The following is a 16881-nucleotide window of genomic DNA, read 5'->3' on the forward strand; positions in this document are numbered from 1 at the left end:
GTGCACAGTGTGCACTGTGCACTGACAAAAGTGCGTCATTTGAGACGTAGCCCATGAGTGGAATGGAGAGAAAAGCCTAATCAAAGAAAGTGGATGTAACCAAGAAGCGTCATTTTGTTTCCTTTCCGGTATCCACTTTATGTCGGGTGAACGCCCCTTTATAGTGGGGTCGTAATAGGCTCAGTCATTTCAAATTGGTGTTAAAGTTTGGTTTTCACTTCCAAGTTGAACTTTAGGGTCTATAGAACAATTTGAGTTCGAGTGTCAAACACACAGATAACAAAATGGCCTGCGGGGGGCGCTCTAAAATATATAAACTGCTATAACCTTTGATTAGTTAAACCAAATTTAACATATGAGGTATGTATGGATTCAGCATGAAGAGGAGAAACAGATGAGCTAAGTATTTGGTTACCAGATTAAAGACACATTATGTAATAAACACACTTTTAGCCCATGGACAGCTAAATTCAGGCTTTTTTAAGATAAAGGGTGGACATGCCCTCAAAGTTGCAATGAAACATAATTTATTGTTACAAGTTATTGTAAATAAAGCCTGGGTTATCACTTAACTTGATTTGTTCAGAATATCCCTGAAGCACACAGATACTTAGGATACCTATACACAAATATGGCTGCATAAAGCCTATGTGATATTTAGCACCCAACTTACAACTTTGAGTTTATGAATTTAGGATCATGAGTACCAGCTTTTTTTCAATCAAGCCATCATTTTATTCACAACTCAAACACTTTATATCTGGAAGAAATTAAATCAATAATAATAACAATAATGATGATGATGATGATGATGATACATACTATGGGGAACATCATTTTTTCCGGCATTCAAAAAGCAAACAGAAGACCATAGGGCTAACATTTATTCAAATAATCCACTCTACAATAACTATGACAGAGAACAGATGCAAAAACAGTCAGTGGTCAGTCTTAGAAATTGCATGTGCACTTGCACAGACGTGTGCACTTTAACTCTGCCTTCATGCACTTGCACCGAGATCTGGCAGGTCTATTTGTATAAGTACTAGGCCTAGTACAGCTGCACTTCACCTCTAGTTGGAATACATCTTTGGCAACTGCATCTTTGGTAGTGCAGTCCAAATCTGGGAACTGTTAATTTGTTACCAGATCGGCAGGCATTTCTGGCAAATACGCTGGTTTTCATTCCTGTCAACTACGCTGGTAACAAATAGACAGTTCCCAGAGCAGATGATTGTGTCTACCATGTGTGAAATAGTCCTATAGTATTATTTATTATGCTTGCCAAAGGCCTCTGCTTGCACCCAGCAAGCATACTAATTGTTCTCCAACAGTTTATGTAGTATGCTTGCGGGAAAGCATACTAATTGTTCATCAACAGTTTATTATTATTCTACATTTTTCCATTCACCTCGGCATATGGGAATCGCCATTCATTAGTACGGCGGCTTTGAATTGTTGCAGCGTTCGAGATAGAGACACGGTTCGAGTGCCAAAGCGAACGGCTCAAAAAGGGCTCAGGGTGGTGTATTTTTCGCTAGCATACCCCCTTTTATTCGTTCACCAGACTTGTTTTTCCTCAGTTTTCTCTCTGTTTCCCCCCTCATTGAAATGAATAGTAGAATGGTCAAGATGATGATGTCACAAACTGTGGCAGTTAGAGTGAGAGGTGACCTGTCCTGGGGTTTTTAACTAGGTATCAACTAGGTAAAGGCATTGTCAGAGAGGTATTGGCTCTGAATACAAACTGTGTGAAGATCATAAGCCAACTCTTAAAAATGTTTCAAAGAGAGCAGTTTTAAAATCCCTATGATGTGACCCCATTCACTTACAAAAAAATGTGTGAACAGCTCAGCGCATATGCCTGAATATGTCAATTTTTTGACTGAACCATTTGGCCTAGAAAAGTGATGTCAGCTTTGACATGAAGAGCAGGGTTGTGACATTTGTGTTTCGATATCATCTGACAACTGGCAAAACATTTGGAGATATGACAGCGTAAAAATAAGGCTGCACATATTACTCAGCTATTGATTACCAAACTGTCACCGTTAGAATCTTCTTAACACACACACGCACACGCACACGCACACACACACACACAGCCTTGTAGAACTTTGCACCTCTGCTGTCACCTGGGCAACCGTGGCCTAATATGCTGCTGTGGCCACTCTATACAGTAAGTGGCAGTGGCCTACTGGGTAGGGTGTTGGTCTGTCAGAGGGTTGCAGGTTCAAAACCCACCCTTACCTCTCCCTACCCACCCATTGCTGAAAGGAACCTGAAGCATCTCCATACATGCACACGCGCACACACACACACCTCTCTCTCTCTCTATCTCTCGCGCACACACACACACACACACACACACACACACACACACACACACACACACACACACACACACACACACACACACACACACACACACACACACACACAGACACCTCTACTACGCCTATCTGAGCTTACACACACACATGCACAGAGATACAACTCAAACACATACACACTCACACACACCAATGTATGCACGAGCATGTGCACACACACACACACACACACACACACACACACACACACACACACACACACACACACACACACACACACACACACACACACACACAACAGCTCTGTGTGTGTGTGTGTGCATAAGCCGCAAGCATAGCATTGTCTCTCCGGAAATGCAGTCATTATTATTATTACCTCCGCCAGGAGGTTATGTGATCGCCCGATTTCTGTGTTATCATGTCTGTCCGTCTGTCCTTCTGTCGCTCTGTTCGTTCGCTGCTATTTCGTGGCCTGCCACAAGGTGGCCGAGGTGAATTGAGCAATGACAGGGCGCGCCTGTGAGGTGGATTGATGGACAGTGACCACACACAGCCAGAATGTATTACGCGCGGATTTGCTGTGCCTACATGGCTGCGTAGCCAATGCGTAGCCAATAGCACACCAAATGATATATAATAGCCGATATGCCGACAATATGGCACACATATCGTCGCCGAGTTTATTGTTCTCCGAGTGTTTGCCCTGTCAACCAAATCAGCGTTCGCGGAGCTAATTGCTCTCCGAGTGTTTCCCTGAAGTTTACGAAGGTTGGAGATATTAACAACGGCAAACAGTGTTTAACAGTGAACAGACAGCGCCAAGGAGGGAGAGGTACCCAGTTGGTTCTCTACATGAAAGTTTAAATAAAGTTGTGTGGCGACAGTCACCACAAAGCCAATCAGAATGCGCAGCGCGCGGATTTGCTGTGCCTGCATGGCTGAAGCCAGGTGCGTATAGTCAATAAATAGCACCCAAACATAATGTAAATATGTAGGCTAATGGCATGCATATCGTCACAACTTTCGCGGAGTTAATTGTTCTCCGAGTGTTTTCCATGTCAACCAAATCAGCTTTCTCTCGCCTGTTGAAGTTTGTAGCCCACGGAGGGAGAAAAAAAATAGCCTATAACGGTGAACAGTGTTGGCTATCAATGATGAACAGACAGCGCCAAGGAGGGAACGGTATCCAGTTCACTACATTTAAGGTTAATCAAAGCTTGTGTTTGACAGTGATACCAAATCGTTCTCAAAGGCCAAGGTGCCCCCGTAGTCATATCATTCATCTATTATGGATTGATATTAATAGCTGCGCTATTTAATGTTGTGGCAAAACAATTATGTGATGAAAAGCATAATGCTTCCAATCATCAAAATGTTGATGATAACACAATGAATGAACAATGACACCAGGCTACAGTATAGCGATGGGATACAATATTTTCCAAATTAGGAAGTAGCCTATGGCATGACCAATCACATTTGCCAATCACACAATGGCAGGTGAACTAATACCAAAGCTAACCAGGTGAGGTGACATAAGCCTTAGCTAATAAAAGAGACACATAATTTGGTAAAAATTGAATGTTCACTTCTCTGAACACTGTAGGCCTAGCCTATAAATAGTCTAGGCATGCATGGATTACACCACGACATGTCACAAATATTACAACCAAATTCAGCTTCCTTGGCGGAGGTTTGCACTCTCTGAGTGCATTTCTAGTTATTATTATTATTATTGATTTATTTTCTTCCAGATATAACGTTTTTTTGTGATTTATGTTTGAATGGAATATGGCTTGATTGAAACAGGTTGATACTCATGATCCTTAATTCATAAACTCAAAGTTGCGTCCTAAATATCACATAGGCTTTATGCAGCCATATTTGCGTATAGGTATCCTGGGTATCTTTGTGTTTCAGGGATATTCTTAACAAATCAAGTTGAATGATATCCCAGGCTTTATTTACAATAACTTGTAACAATAAATGATGTTTCATTGCAACTTGGAGGGCATTTCCACCCTTTATCTTACAAAAACCCTGAATTTTGCTGTCCATGGGCTAAAAGTGTGTTTATGACATAGTGTGTCTTTAATCCGGTAACCAAATACTTAGCTCATCTGTTTCTCCTCTTAATGCTGAATCCATGCACGCCTCATATGTTAAATTTGGTTAAACTAATAAAAAGTTATAGCAGTTTATATATTTTAGAGCGCCCTCCGCAGGCCATTTTGTTATCTGTGTGTTTGACACTCGGACTCAAATAGTTCTATAGACCCTAAAGTTCAACTTGGAAGTGAAAACCAAACTTTAACACCAATTTGAAATGACTGAGAAAAATTGCACATGCCTACGACCCCACTATTAGGAGACCTTCGGTTAGGAGACCTTCGGAGTCCTGAGGTTGAGAATCAATGAAGTCCCCTTAGCGCTGTAGATGGCGGTAGCGCACGTCTTGCGCAAACACCTCAAAAAGAGAAGAAGAAGTAGGGGACAACGCCCCCTTAGGAGACCCAACTTGAGCACACGCTTTTGCATTGAGTGGGCGTGGTTTGCGATATCTTTGTTTGATTCAGTATTTTTGGCCTAATTATCTGAGGCCCCGATTCAGCAGGTGTAGGCCTATGCACCGTGGCATTTGGCTATTGGTCCCTCTCTCAAGGTCTCACTCAAGTTGCCCACACCCACTAGAGCTGTAATAAAACCAGGACGATCCCGTTGGAGAGCTGGATCAAGACCTCGTCCGGACAGACCGGATGGCTGTCATGTCCAGTTGTAAATAAGGGCAATCAATAGTTCCCTTTGGTATGCAAGCATGAACATTGGCACACATGTTCATTAGAATACACTCTATTGGCACAGGGCATTGGTGGCGTAAAAATCCAAGATGGACACTATTTTTCAAGATGGCCACCCACTACACTTGTAAATAAGGCCAAGAATGGTTCAGTTAATGATGCAAGAATGCGGTTAGGCACAAGTATTCATTAGAATGCACTCTTTCACAAAAAACATTGGCAACACAAAATTCAAGATGGGTGCCATTTTTCAAGGCTAAGAATACTTAGCTCAATAATACAAGAATGAAATATGGGACAAATGTTCATTAGAATCCTCTCTTTCAAAACAGTGTGTTGGCCATGGAAAAAAATCCATAGTGGCTGCCTCTTATTCAAGATGGCCACACTTTTCACTCCTATACTCTATGACCTAGTTGACTTAATGATGCAACCATGACATTAAGCACAACATGTTTTAAGAATCCACTCTTTAAGTAACAGGGTGCTGGCCAAAGGAAAATGGAAGATGGCTGTCTATTTCTAAGATGGCTTCATTCCATCAATCATTCCTCATAGTTAACTGATTTGTAGTATCTATAATTACTTCCTGAAAAACGAAAAGCATGGTCGTATAAATCAAAGTCCAATTTTTTCGTGCAATAGCAAACTTTTTTCTGAACATGGCAAAAAACACTTAAAGTTATGAGAATCTTAACAGAAATATATACAGTTATAGAAGGATCAGACAGACTAAACTGAACATGTTAAACTTTATAAGGCTGGGTAAATTAGACCAAGCTAGCATTTGCACCTGTCTGAGATTCTCAACTCTGCAATGGGAGGTCCAGTTGCCCAGAAGACTTACCGGTTTTCAGCAATCTTCTGGATTTTAACTAGTCTTGGACATATCCACAGATACATGCCAACATACCCCAGAATAGCCAACTTTCTCATAGTAGAGGCTCTAAGCCGAGAAAACGTTACGCGCTGGATAGAAGCATATAATTCAGTACACATGTTCCTTGAGTGATTTGAAGACATCCTAGAAGGGGTGCCCCTCGAAAAAAAATTGTCTACCATGTCATATACAATATGTCATGTTGGTAATGCATTACATTGTTATTACATGACATTATACTTAGCTGACAATGTCAATATAGTATATAGCAAATGTAACATTATCATCGATTTGAGAAGATTCTTGGTCTGAATTAAAAGGAGTATGTCCCACACTAAAACTATGGTGAGAATAGACTGCTGCTAATGCTCACTCAGCAGCATCTGAATGGGATAGTGTCAGTGCAAGATGTCCTAGGTAGCAGGTTCTCCATCCTCTAATTTCCATAACAGATATATTTTATTTGTATGAGAGAGGGGAAAGGACAGGACCTTTCCATATGTATGAAGAACCCAATAAGATCACATAATTCTATTTTTTTTCAAGGCATTTAGAATGGCATTACAGATTACTCAATATACATGTAGGCTACAGTATGGCTTCAGTCCAAATGAAATGAAAATGATGTCTAAGTACATGTTGAGTAAGAAGACAGAGGTAAATTGATTTTTTTTTTTTAATTTGCAGACAAGTCCTCACCTAGTACTTGTGTCAGAAGTTGTATTAGTTAGCTCAGTAATCATTGAGTACTTAAATTGCTATCAAAACTGACAGCGGATGGACAACATGTACAGTATGTCTTTGCCACCCTTACCCATAGGAGAAATATCTATATAAAACAACAATTCTCATATGGTATATACTATGAAAGTAAATCATTACCTGTACTCATTTTCTTGATATGCAAGGGAGGCACACAAATAGTCTGGGAGGAAGGATGGTCTACCATACCCCACCCCACCAAACAAAATGCCATAAGACTTTTTTTTAACCTTCAAGATTTTGAGTGGTAACAGTAACATAACTAATTCCCACTACACCTTTTTGCATCATATTGTACATGTCCTCAGAATGCTCTACATGTTTCAGTTCTGTACAGTGTTCAGTACAGTGGAGTGCAGTACAGTACAGCAGCATACAGAACGGTGCAGTATAATAAAGTACAGTAGAGTAGAGTAGCGTACAGCAGGTGCAGTACAGTACAGTACAGTACGGTACAGTAGCATACAATACGGTACAGTATAGTAAAGTGTAGTACAGTACAGTACAGTACAGTAGCATACAATACGGTACAGTACAGTACAGTACAGTAGAGTGTAGTACAGTACAGTACAGTACAGTACAGTACAGTAGCATACAGTACGGTGCAGTAGAGTACAGTACGGTATATCACATTACAGTACAGTACAGTACAGTACAGTACAGTGCAATACAGTAGAGTACAGTATAGTCTTGATGACTTTTAGGCTACTTTGACAGTCCTCCAAAGCCAAGATTTCCACATGCTGTTGTTTAAAGTTTTTGAAAGACTATTTTAGTATGTGAGAGAGGGAAGGCAGGCAGACATGTTTTAAACAAAGGACCACACCCACAAATACTCCATTGTACACTTAGGACTGAGATATACATATCTGAACATTAATCAGCATACATTTTATTTTGTAATGGCCTTATAGAGGTAAATCATCCAAGCTGTCACTGACACTTGATATGTACATGTGTTGTTGACTTGATTGATATGAAAATTAAATATCTCAGTTGGGCTCCTAGGCTTAAATCGTTGAGGGGGTCCTAAGGAAGCATCATTCAAAAATGCACGCTTTTGTCAGCTGTCTTTCCCAAGGGCCTTGGAAATGCTATTCATGGAACTCCTTATAGTTTTTACCCATACCAAAAGCAATCCAAATATTCATGTCTGGATGCTGAGCAAGAAGCTGTCCAAACACCCCAAGAACAATCACCACATTGCCTGTATCAACTTTGAACCATTCTTTAGCGTCTGCTATATGAAGACACGCTCTGGTATCTGCTTCCTTGTGGTTGCATTCTGGCACTGATGAAGAATGACCAGATGATACAATATGTCTTCCGTCCTCCTTGTGTGTGTGTGTGTGTGTGTGTGTGTGTGTGTGTGTGTGTGTGTGTCTGTGTGTGTCTGTGTGTGTGTCTGTGTGTGCGCGTGCGTGCATGTGTACATCTGTCTGTCTACATCTGTGTGTAGAGTAGAGTAGCTTTATTGAATGTGGGAGTTGTGTGTGTGTGTGTGTGCGTGCGTGCGTGCGTGCGTGTGTGTTCTGTATGTACATGTTCGTGTGTGTGTGTGCGTATGTAAGTGGGATTAAAATTATTGTTTGCCATCTTTATCTGAAGAGCAGACTGAGTGTCTGAACCTGCTAATGCTAGCATGCTAACATTGGGACAGTTATGTGTGGCCCAGTTCAAGGGTTTATCTCTTCTCCCCTAAATGTTCTAACCACAATTTTTTTTTTTTTGGATGTTATAGATATGACCCACTGTAAGTTTTTAAAACTCTTAATGAATGTTCTTTCAATAGCTAATTGCCCAAAAATGAGCACTCAATTGTTGAGTCATCTCATTCTGACCATGATTTTTATGATTTCCCTGTTCTTCAATCTAAATAAGACATATATAACATTGTTTTTATGGTAAGTTTTGCACATATTTTCGAAGTTCAGTTTGTATACATCACACACAAATAGGTGGATTGGCCCATAACATCATTATGTCCAGGCAGTACAGCATACATACAGCTTACTACTATTGGCTCATTTTGGGCAGCCATCTTGGATTTACCCCATAAAAATTACCTTAATGACATTGCAATTTGGGGCGCCGCTTCTGAAATGATAGAGAACACCCTAAGGAAGGTCTACACCGATTTTGGTGCTTCTATCCAGCGCGTAACCATTAGGCCCCTTTTGGACGGTAAGATCCCCTATCACCCTCAGACAAGTCAAGTGTATTGCAGCGACTGCTCTTTTAACTCTTTGTTGACCAGTTGAGGAAACCCACAGCTATTTCCTTTTGACCTTGCTACTACACCGCGTTTACAAAGGGAATATTTGTCCATGTCATTGTGCCAATGGCAATTTTCCTCACTCAGCAAAGCATACATGTTCAGCAGCTGTGGCTGATGTGTGCTCAAATCCAGAGCCTTTGATAGATTGACATTCACCACCTTTACAGGACTGATGGCCAAGAGAAGGTCAAAGACATGTTGTTCTTTAATGCTTTCACAAGTTGTGATGTGGTCTCAGTCTTCAAAACCACTGATGAAATTTTAAAAATAAAACCACATAGCAGACTTGGGGCAGTTTTACAGAGGCCACTCCAGTAACCAGCTCTCCCCGAACATTGAGGAGGACAACATTAGGGTTCTGTAGAAAGTAGTGGTGTTTATGATTGGGAGGTTCAGTACTGCAGGTTGTATTGATGATACAAGACATTAACATTTTTCCAGAAAGATAAGACTATATGAAGAAATTCCTCAAACAATATAGTAGGACTGATGCATCCCACTAAACATGCAACAAATCAAGCAGGCTGGGTGTGGGTTTAGACAAGTCTTTGCCAGCCAGAAGTTAAAAATCCAGCTGACTGAAGATGGGAGAAGGTTGATGAAGAATGGAGAGGGCAACCATTGCAAAGAGTTGTGAAGAGTTTGTTAAGTGTAGAAAGTGTGAATGCTAGAGGTTTGATCTTACGTGCAAGGCCTAGTGAAATTGCAAATGTGAAGTGTAACTCTAGGACCTGCCTGGTCCTTTTATATCCCATCTGTCAAGGTTTTGTCAAAAACAACCGACCTTTTTAGATTTTTTTCCATGGAAGTAACTGTACTTAAAAGCAGGCAACATTAGGAATTATTAGTTGAGAGGATAGCCATCTTGAAAAATCTCAGCCATCTTGGATTTTCCTGTGGTCAATGTCCTTATTTCAAAGAGTGGATTCTAATGAACATGTGTTCCAAATTTCATCCGTGCGTCTTTAACTGAACTATCATTGGCCTTACAACTTACAAGTGGAAAGTGTGGCCATCTTGAACAATGGTGGCCATCTTGGATTTCCCTTTGGCCAACACCTCTTTTTGGAAGAGTGGATTCCAATGAACTTTTGTGCCAGATTTCATGGTTATATCGTTAAGCGAAGTATTCTTGGTCTTATTTACGTGGAAAGGGTGGCCATCTTGAAAACGGCGGCCATCTTGGATGTTACTGAAACCAATGCCCATCTTTCAAAACATTGATTATAGTTGACATTTGTGCCAAATCTCAAGCTCTTATCATTAAGTAAGCTATTCCTGTCCTTATTATATCCCCGAAACGCGGAGCGTCGGGGATGTAATGGTTTTGCGTGCGCCGCCGCCGCGTCCGCGTCCGCCGCCGCGTCCGCGTCCGCGTCCCCGCCGCCGCGTGAGGTCTTTCGTGTTAACGCGATAACTTTTGAACGGATGTTTGGATTTGTCCCAGATTTTTTGGGTGAATGCTCTAGGGCAGGTTCATGAACTGATTCGAGTTTGGAGGTCAACACTTTCAAGATGGCTGAATTCAAGATGGCCGAATTTTTGTTTGGTCCATAACTTCTGACCGGGTGGATGGATTTGTCCCAGATTTGGTGTGTGAATGCTCTAGGGCAGGTTCATGAACTGCTTCGAGTTGGGAGGTCCACACTTTCAAGATGGCTGAATTCAAGATGGCCGAATTTTTGTTTGGTCCATAACTTCTGACCAGGTGGATGGATTTCTCCCAGATTTGCTGTGTGAATGCTCTAGGGTAGGTTCATGAACTGCTTCGAGTTGGGAGGTCAACACTTTCAAGATGGCTGAATTCAAGATGGCCGAATTTTTGTTTGGTCCATAACTTCTGACCGGGTGGATGGATTTGTCCCAGATTTGGTGTGTGAATGCTCTAGGGTAGGTTCATGAACTGATTCGAGTTTGGAGGTCAACACTTTCAAGATGGCTGTTTACTCACTTGTTTACCACCACACATGCTTGACACCATTTAAAGTATATTTGTTTATCTTGGTCTCTTCAGATCGCACGACATGGTTCCAGTGATCCATATCCTTGGTCTGTTCATCTCTCTTGAGACCAAGATAAACAAATTTGCTTTAGATGGTGTCAAGCATGTGTGGTGGTAAAGTGAGTTTTACAAAAAAAGGTGTATCCTCTCAATAGCCAAGCATGGTAGTGGGACTGACATGGTTTGGGGATGCATGAATGCTGTCAACATTGGCAATCTGAAATACACCTAAAAGAAACATGCATGTCAACATGCACTGTGACTACTGAAGCAGATCATGATATTCTCCATAGGATTGCATTCAAATCTCACACCAATCTATTTAAGCCAGATGCAGACTCAAAATGTAAAAGTTCAATGCAAAGAAAGGTTGAAACTGATGACCTCCCTTTTCATCCCTTTTCATTTCGTTTCATTTCGAGACGATTCGAGCCAACACAGCCCCTTCTCTACCGGATTTTAGTCTGGGGTGTACTCACTTTTGTGAGTACATGTTCAAACATTAATGGCTGTATTTTGTTTTTTTCTGAGTGAACAAGAAATGTAAGCGGTTAAATATGTTGTTAAAAGGTCACTAATCATTGTGTCAAAGTGAAATTTCTGCAATGCTTTCCTATGAAAAGATATACTCAAAAATCTGCAAAACTGTGAGGGGTGTATTCACTTTCGTGATATACTGTACATATCCATCCACAAGCAGCCGCATACAGTGAGTCCAATATGTATTTGATCCCTTGCCGATTTTGTTGGTTTGCCTACTAACAAAGACATGATCAGTCAATAAATGTTATGATAATATTTATTCTAATATGGAGAGACAGAATATCAAAAAGAAAATCCAGAAATTAACTGAAGAGAATATATATTAATTTATTTCCATTTGATCCCCTGCCAACTGATTACAGTTCCGGGCCCACAGACCAGATGGGCACTTCCGATCAACTTGTCATCTGAATTAAAGACACCTGTACATACTAACATGCATAAAAGACACATTGAATCAGCAGAATCAGTCCATAGTATGAGTGAATCAGTCACACTCCAACCTCACCAGTATGGGAAAGACCAAAGAGTGGTCAAATGATATCAGGGACACGATTTTAGACCTGGACAAAGATTAAATGTGCTGCAAATCCACAAGAAAGAGACTGGGTATTAATGACCCAGCTGTTGATGCATTTCTTCCAAAATGTGAGGAATACAAAATGACTATCCATCAGCCTGTCTGGGGTTCTATACAAGATTTTACCTTTTGTAGGGATTTGATAATCATGAGAACAGAAAGAAATCACCCTAGAGCTGTACGGGATGAACTAGGCAATGATATCAAAGCTACTGGGACCAAAATCACTGAGAAAACTACTGGTAGCACTTAATGCCACAGAGGTTTAAAATCCTGTAGTGCACACATGGGACCTCTACTTCAGAAGGAACCTGCGCAGTCCCACTTGAGGTTTGCCAACGGACATCAGACTGGTTTAGGATATGATAAGGAGGTGCTGTAGTCAGATGAAACCAAAATCAAGCTGTTTGGCATTATCACAATTCAATGTGTTTTGAGAAAGAGTACTGCTGTCTATGATCCCAAGAACACCCTCCTCACCATCATGCATGAAAGTGGTATCATTATGGTTTGAGGGTGTTTGTCTGGCCAAGGCACAGGACAACTTCACATCGTCAATGAATGGATGGAGGGAGACATGTAATGTGCAATCCTGAGTGCAAACGTCCTTCGACTCACCACTACACTGAAGGGTGGCCATTTTTGGATCTCCCAACATGACAATAATACACAACATACAGTCAAAACAACGAAGGACTGGCTCAAGAAGAACCATATTAAAGTCGTAGTGGCTACACAGTCTCCAAACATTAACCCTATAGTAATTCTATAGAGGGAACCTCCCATTTGCCAAGCTACAGCCACAAACTACTAATGTTTTAGGGATAATGTGCAAAGAAAAATGGGCAAAAATATTTTCTACTATATGCACAAACATTGTCATTAACTAAAAGAAGCATCTAACCTCAGTGCTAGACAGCTAGGGCTTTGCCACAAAGCACTTTATCTTTTTTAGCTAGAGGGGTCAAATACTTATTTGCCTAAATTAAATACAAATAAATTAAAATATATTATTTTAAGTTATTTTCTGGAATTTCTTTTTGATATTCTGTCTCTCCATGTTTGAATACATATTATCATAAATGTATAGACTGATCATGTCTTTATTAGTGGGCAAACCGGCGAAATCAGCAAGGGATCAAATACATATTGGACTCACTGTATCTGTCTAAATGCAGAAAAGCCGACTCTTTCTTATCTGGGGAAATTCTTAAAGTAACGCAGTAACGAGTCCTCATTTTGTAAAGTAACTAGTTAATGTTTATTGAATTCATAAAACGCGTTACCCCCAACACTGTTGTTGAAACAGAATGATTGTTTTTATAGCCATCTAATCTCAGACTGCCATCATTTGACTCAGACTGGTGCATCTGGTAGGCTATTAAATCTTGATGTCCAATTTTTTTGTCAGGGAGGTTCCCAGATGTGTTTGTTTGATTTAAAGGAGAATTCCGGCCAGTTTGGATTCATATCCCATCTTGGGTGGACCGAGGAAAAAGGATGAAAGGGAAAGCCGCGAGAAATTTTCATGCGTGCTGCGCAAAGTTGTTCAATTGTGCTGTTTTCGGTTAAAGCCTGGCCCGTCGGGCACGTATTTGACCTGTTTTAAAGCTCCTAGCGTGCATTAAAACCCTTTTGAACGCTTTGGCCGTGGTGTGTGTACCCATACAAGTTGATCTAGTGGTTCACTGTTCCATTAGCTAGCACAGGCACGATACAATAGTAGTTTTCAAAAGTGCACCTACCTCTCTCAGCTTCCGCCTTCCAACTACATCCGCAAAATGTTTCGCCAAAGTGATACTTCATAGTAATCCATTTTATTTTTGTCCACCAAAGACGAGCCACAGGAAACAAATTCACGCGTTTCCATGTACTGTGTTGTTGTTGTCTTGCAGATTGACTTCTCACTAAACGCAGTTTTGTGACGTCACGGCATCACATGACTCCTGGAAGGAACGCACATTTGCTCATCCAGTTATTGTACAGAAGTGAGAGAGAGGCGCTGTCGTAATATTACTGTTTGATATTTTGAGATGGATCCTCTTTTGGGGTGGTTCAATTGAAGAGTTTGGTGGCCATGGTTATCTTTTTCGAACCAGAATATTTGTTACAGATAGAGAATTATTCTATAGGTTAATGCACGCTAGGAGCTTTAAAACAGGTCAAATATCTGCCCGACGGGCCAGGGTTTAACCGAAAACAGCGCAATTGAACAACTTTGCACAGCACGCATGAAAATTTCTCGCGGTTTTCCCTTTCACCCTTTTCCCTCGGTCCACCCAAGATGGGATATGAATCCAAACTGGCCAGAATTCTCCTTTAAAGGGACACTTAGTTGTTTATTTCCAGAATTCATGCTGCCCATTCCCTAATGTTACCTTTTTCATGAATACTTACCACCACCATCAAATTCTAAGTATTCATTATGACTGGGAAAATTGCACTTTTCATACATGAAAAGGCGGATCTTCTCCATGTTCCGCCATTTTGAATTTCCAAAAATAGCCATTTTTAGCTGCAAAAATGACTCTACTTGGACCATACTAGAAAATATTTGTTTATTACTTAGACAACGTTCATGTAAAGATCAAATTTGGCAATTGGCAGCCCAGTTTCAATGAGCAGCATAGTTGCAGTACCCTTTTTGACCATTTCCTGCACAGTGTCCCTTTAAATACTGGATGAATGTGTCCATTCAGTTATGAAAAAAACATAGGATCTAAGGGCATTAATATATATTTTTAAAGTACCACAATAATACTGTAAACCGTGGTAATTTTGGTCACAGTAACCGTGAGCTGAAATTTTGATATCGTGTAGGGATCTGTGTGTGTGTGTGTGTGTGTGTGTGTGTGTGTGTGTGTGTGTGTGTGTGTGTGTGTGTGTGTGTGTGTGTGTGTGTGTGTGTGTGTGTGTGTGTGTGTGTGTGTGTGTGTGTGTGCGCATACATGTGCGTGTGCATGTGTGTGTGTGTGTGTGTGTGTGTATGAGGGTATCAGTGGCAGTGTGTTGAGATGTATCATGGTGTTTCCCCCAGGCTGTGTCGCTGTAAGCTGACAGAGAAAAGCTGTTCCTCTCTGACTTCAGCCCTCAGCTCAGGTTCAAGTCTCAGACATCTGGACCTGAGATGGAATAATCTGAAGGACTCTGGAGTGGCACTTCTTAATGCTGTATTGAAAAATCTGCTCTGTCAACTGGAGACACTGAAGTGAGTGTAGCAGCAGCATCCGTAATATGTCCTTGTTCATGAACTACGTGTGTGTGTGTGTGTGTGTGTGTGCGCATCTGTGTGCGTGTGCTGTAACAGTGTCAGTATGTTGAGATGTATCATGATGTTTCCTCAGGTTGCGTGACTGTAAGCTGACAAAGAAAAGCTGTTCCTCTCTGGCTTCAGCCCTCAGCTCAGACGCAAGTCTCAGACAGCTGGATCTGCGAGCCAATAAACTGCGGGACTCAGGAGTGACACTTATCAGTGCTGCATTAAAACATACACTCTGTCATCTGGAGATATTGAGGTGAGTGTAGCGGCATCATCCGTAACATCTCTTTGGTTCTGCAGTGTGTGAGAGAGAGAGAGAGAGAGAGAGAGAGAGAGAGAGAGAGAGAGAGAGAGAGAGAGAGAGAGAGAGAGAGAGAGAGAGAGTTGTGTAAAGGACTTTGCATCAGTATTTCATATTTAAACAATCAATTCAACTACATAAATGTTTAACAACTACATTCCCTTTGAGTTACAGGTACAGTTACATAAAACCTTTCTGAAAGAGAAGTTTCAGTCTTTGACTGAGGGAATCTCCAAGCAGGGGTGTGCACCGTAAAAAAAGTTGGCTTCATCTCAAATTATCAATTCAACTAACCGTACAAGGCTGCACAACTACGTGTTTAAAGTTATTAATTGCATCAATTTCTAATTTGCAGTTCATATTATTACCACATTGTCATGGATCCCTAAGTGCATGGGACGGAAATGCTGCGTCGTTATGGAGTTAGCTTATTTTAAGCTTTTTGGCAAATAACGCAGCCAATGCATCACGGCGGGGCCAACACTGGCCAGTGAAAGACTGTGTGGTCCGATGATCTTCTCTGTGCCTCTGTTTGATTGACGAGACCTTTGTGATGAAGTGTGTAGCGTCTTTGAAGTTGTTTATAGCGGGGAAACATCAGAAAATAATATTTAGGCCTACAAATTGGCCCCGCCGTGATGCATTGACTGTGTTATTCGGCAAAAAGCTTAAAATAAGCTAACTCCATAACGGCGCTGCATTTCTCGGAATGGCTCATCATTAGATGCATTTTGGGGCATGGGAAATCGATGGTGAAACTTTCATTTTACACCGGAACTATCCATTAACATAACATTAAAACCATGCTGCTACCTCATCAAACGTTTTTAAAGTAGCTGAAAGTGCCATTTCGCTAGGTTTCAACATGTCAAAGAGAGCGCAGCAGCCACATTCCATGTGAAACAGGCAAATATACTAAACATTTTCCAGTTTACCACAAGTGTAGCCTACACTGTTGTGCCATTTGAACGATTATAATCTTACTGTAATAATTATCAGCGTGCAGTACGAGCGATGATGGCTGTTTTGCCGATCCTGGACCTGTGCTGTGGGCTAAATGGTAACTTTTATTTCATTACCCATGGCATAGGCTACGGGAGGTGCACAATCACAGAGAGCAGATGTGTGTTGCTTAAAATCAACGT

At 41.1% G+C, this 16881-nt stretch overlaps 1 protein-coding gene across 1 annotated transcript in view; it reads left to right on the forward strand.

Moving 5' to 3' along the window:
* Positions 1–16881, forward strand: part of LOC134439284 (NLR family CARD domain-containing protein 3-like) — a 39203-nt gene that overhangs the window by 20814 nt on the left and 1508 nt on the right. Inside the window, exons 6-7 of the mRNA XM_063189187.1 lie at positions 15214–15384; positions 15521–15691. Coding sequence (XP_063045257.1) covers positions 15214–15384; positions 15521–15691 — 342 coding nt within the window. The remainder of the gene's footprint in view (positions 1–15213; positions 15385–15520; positions 15692–16881) is intronic.

The sequence above is a fragment of the Engraulis encrasicolus genome, chromosome 22 (assembly GCF_034702125.1).
Source record: "Engraulis encrasicolus isolate BLACKSEA-1 chromosome 22, IST_EnEncr_1.0, whole genome shotgun sequence".
Classification (NCBI taxonomy): Eukaryota; Metazoa; Chordata; class Actinopteri; order Clupeiformes; family Engraulidae; genus Engraulis; species Engraulis encrasicolus.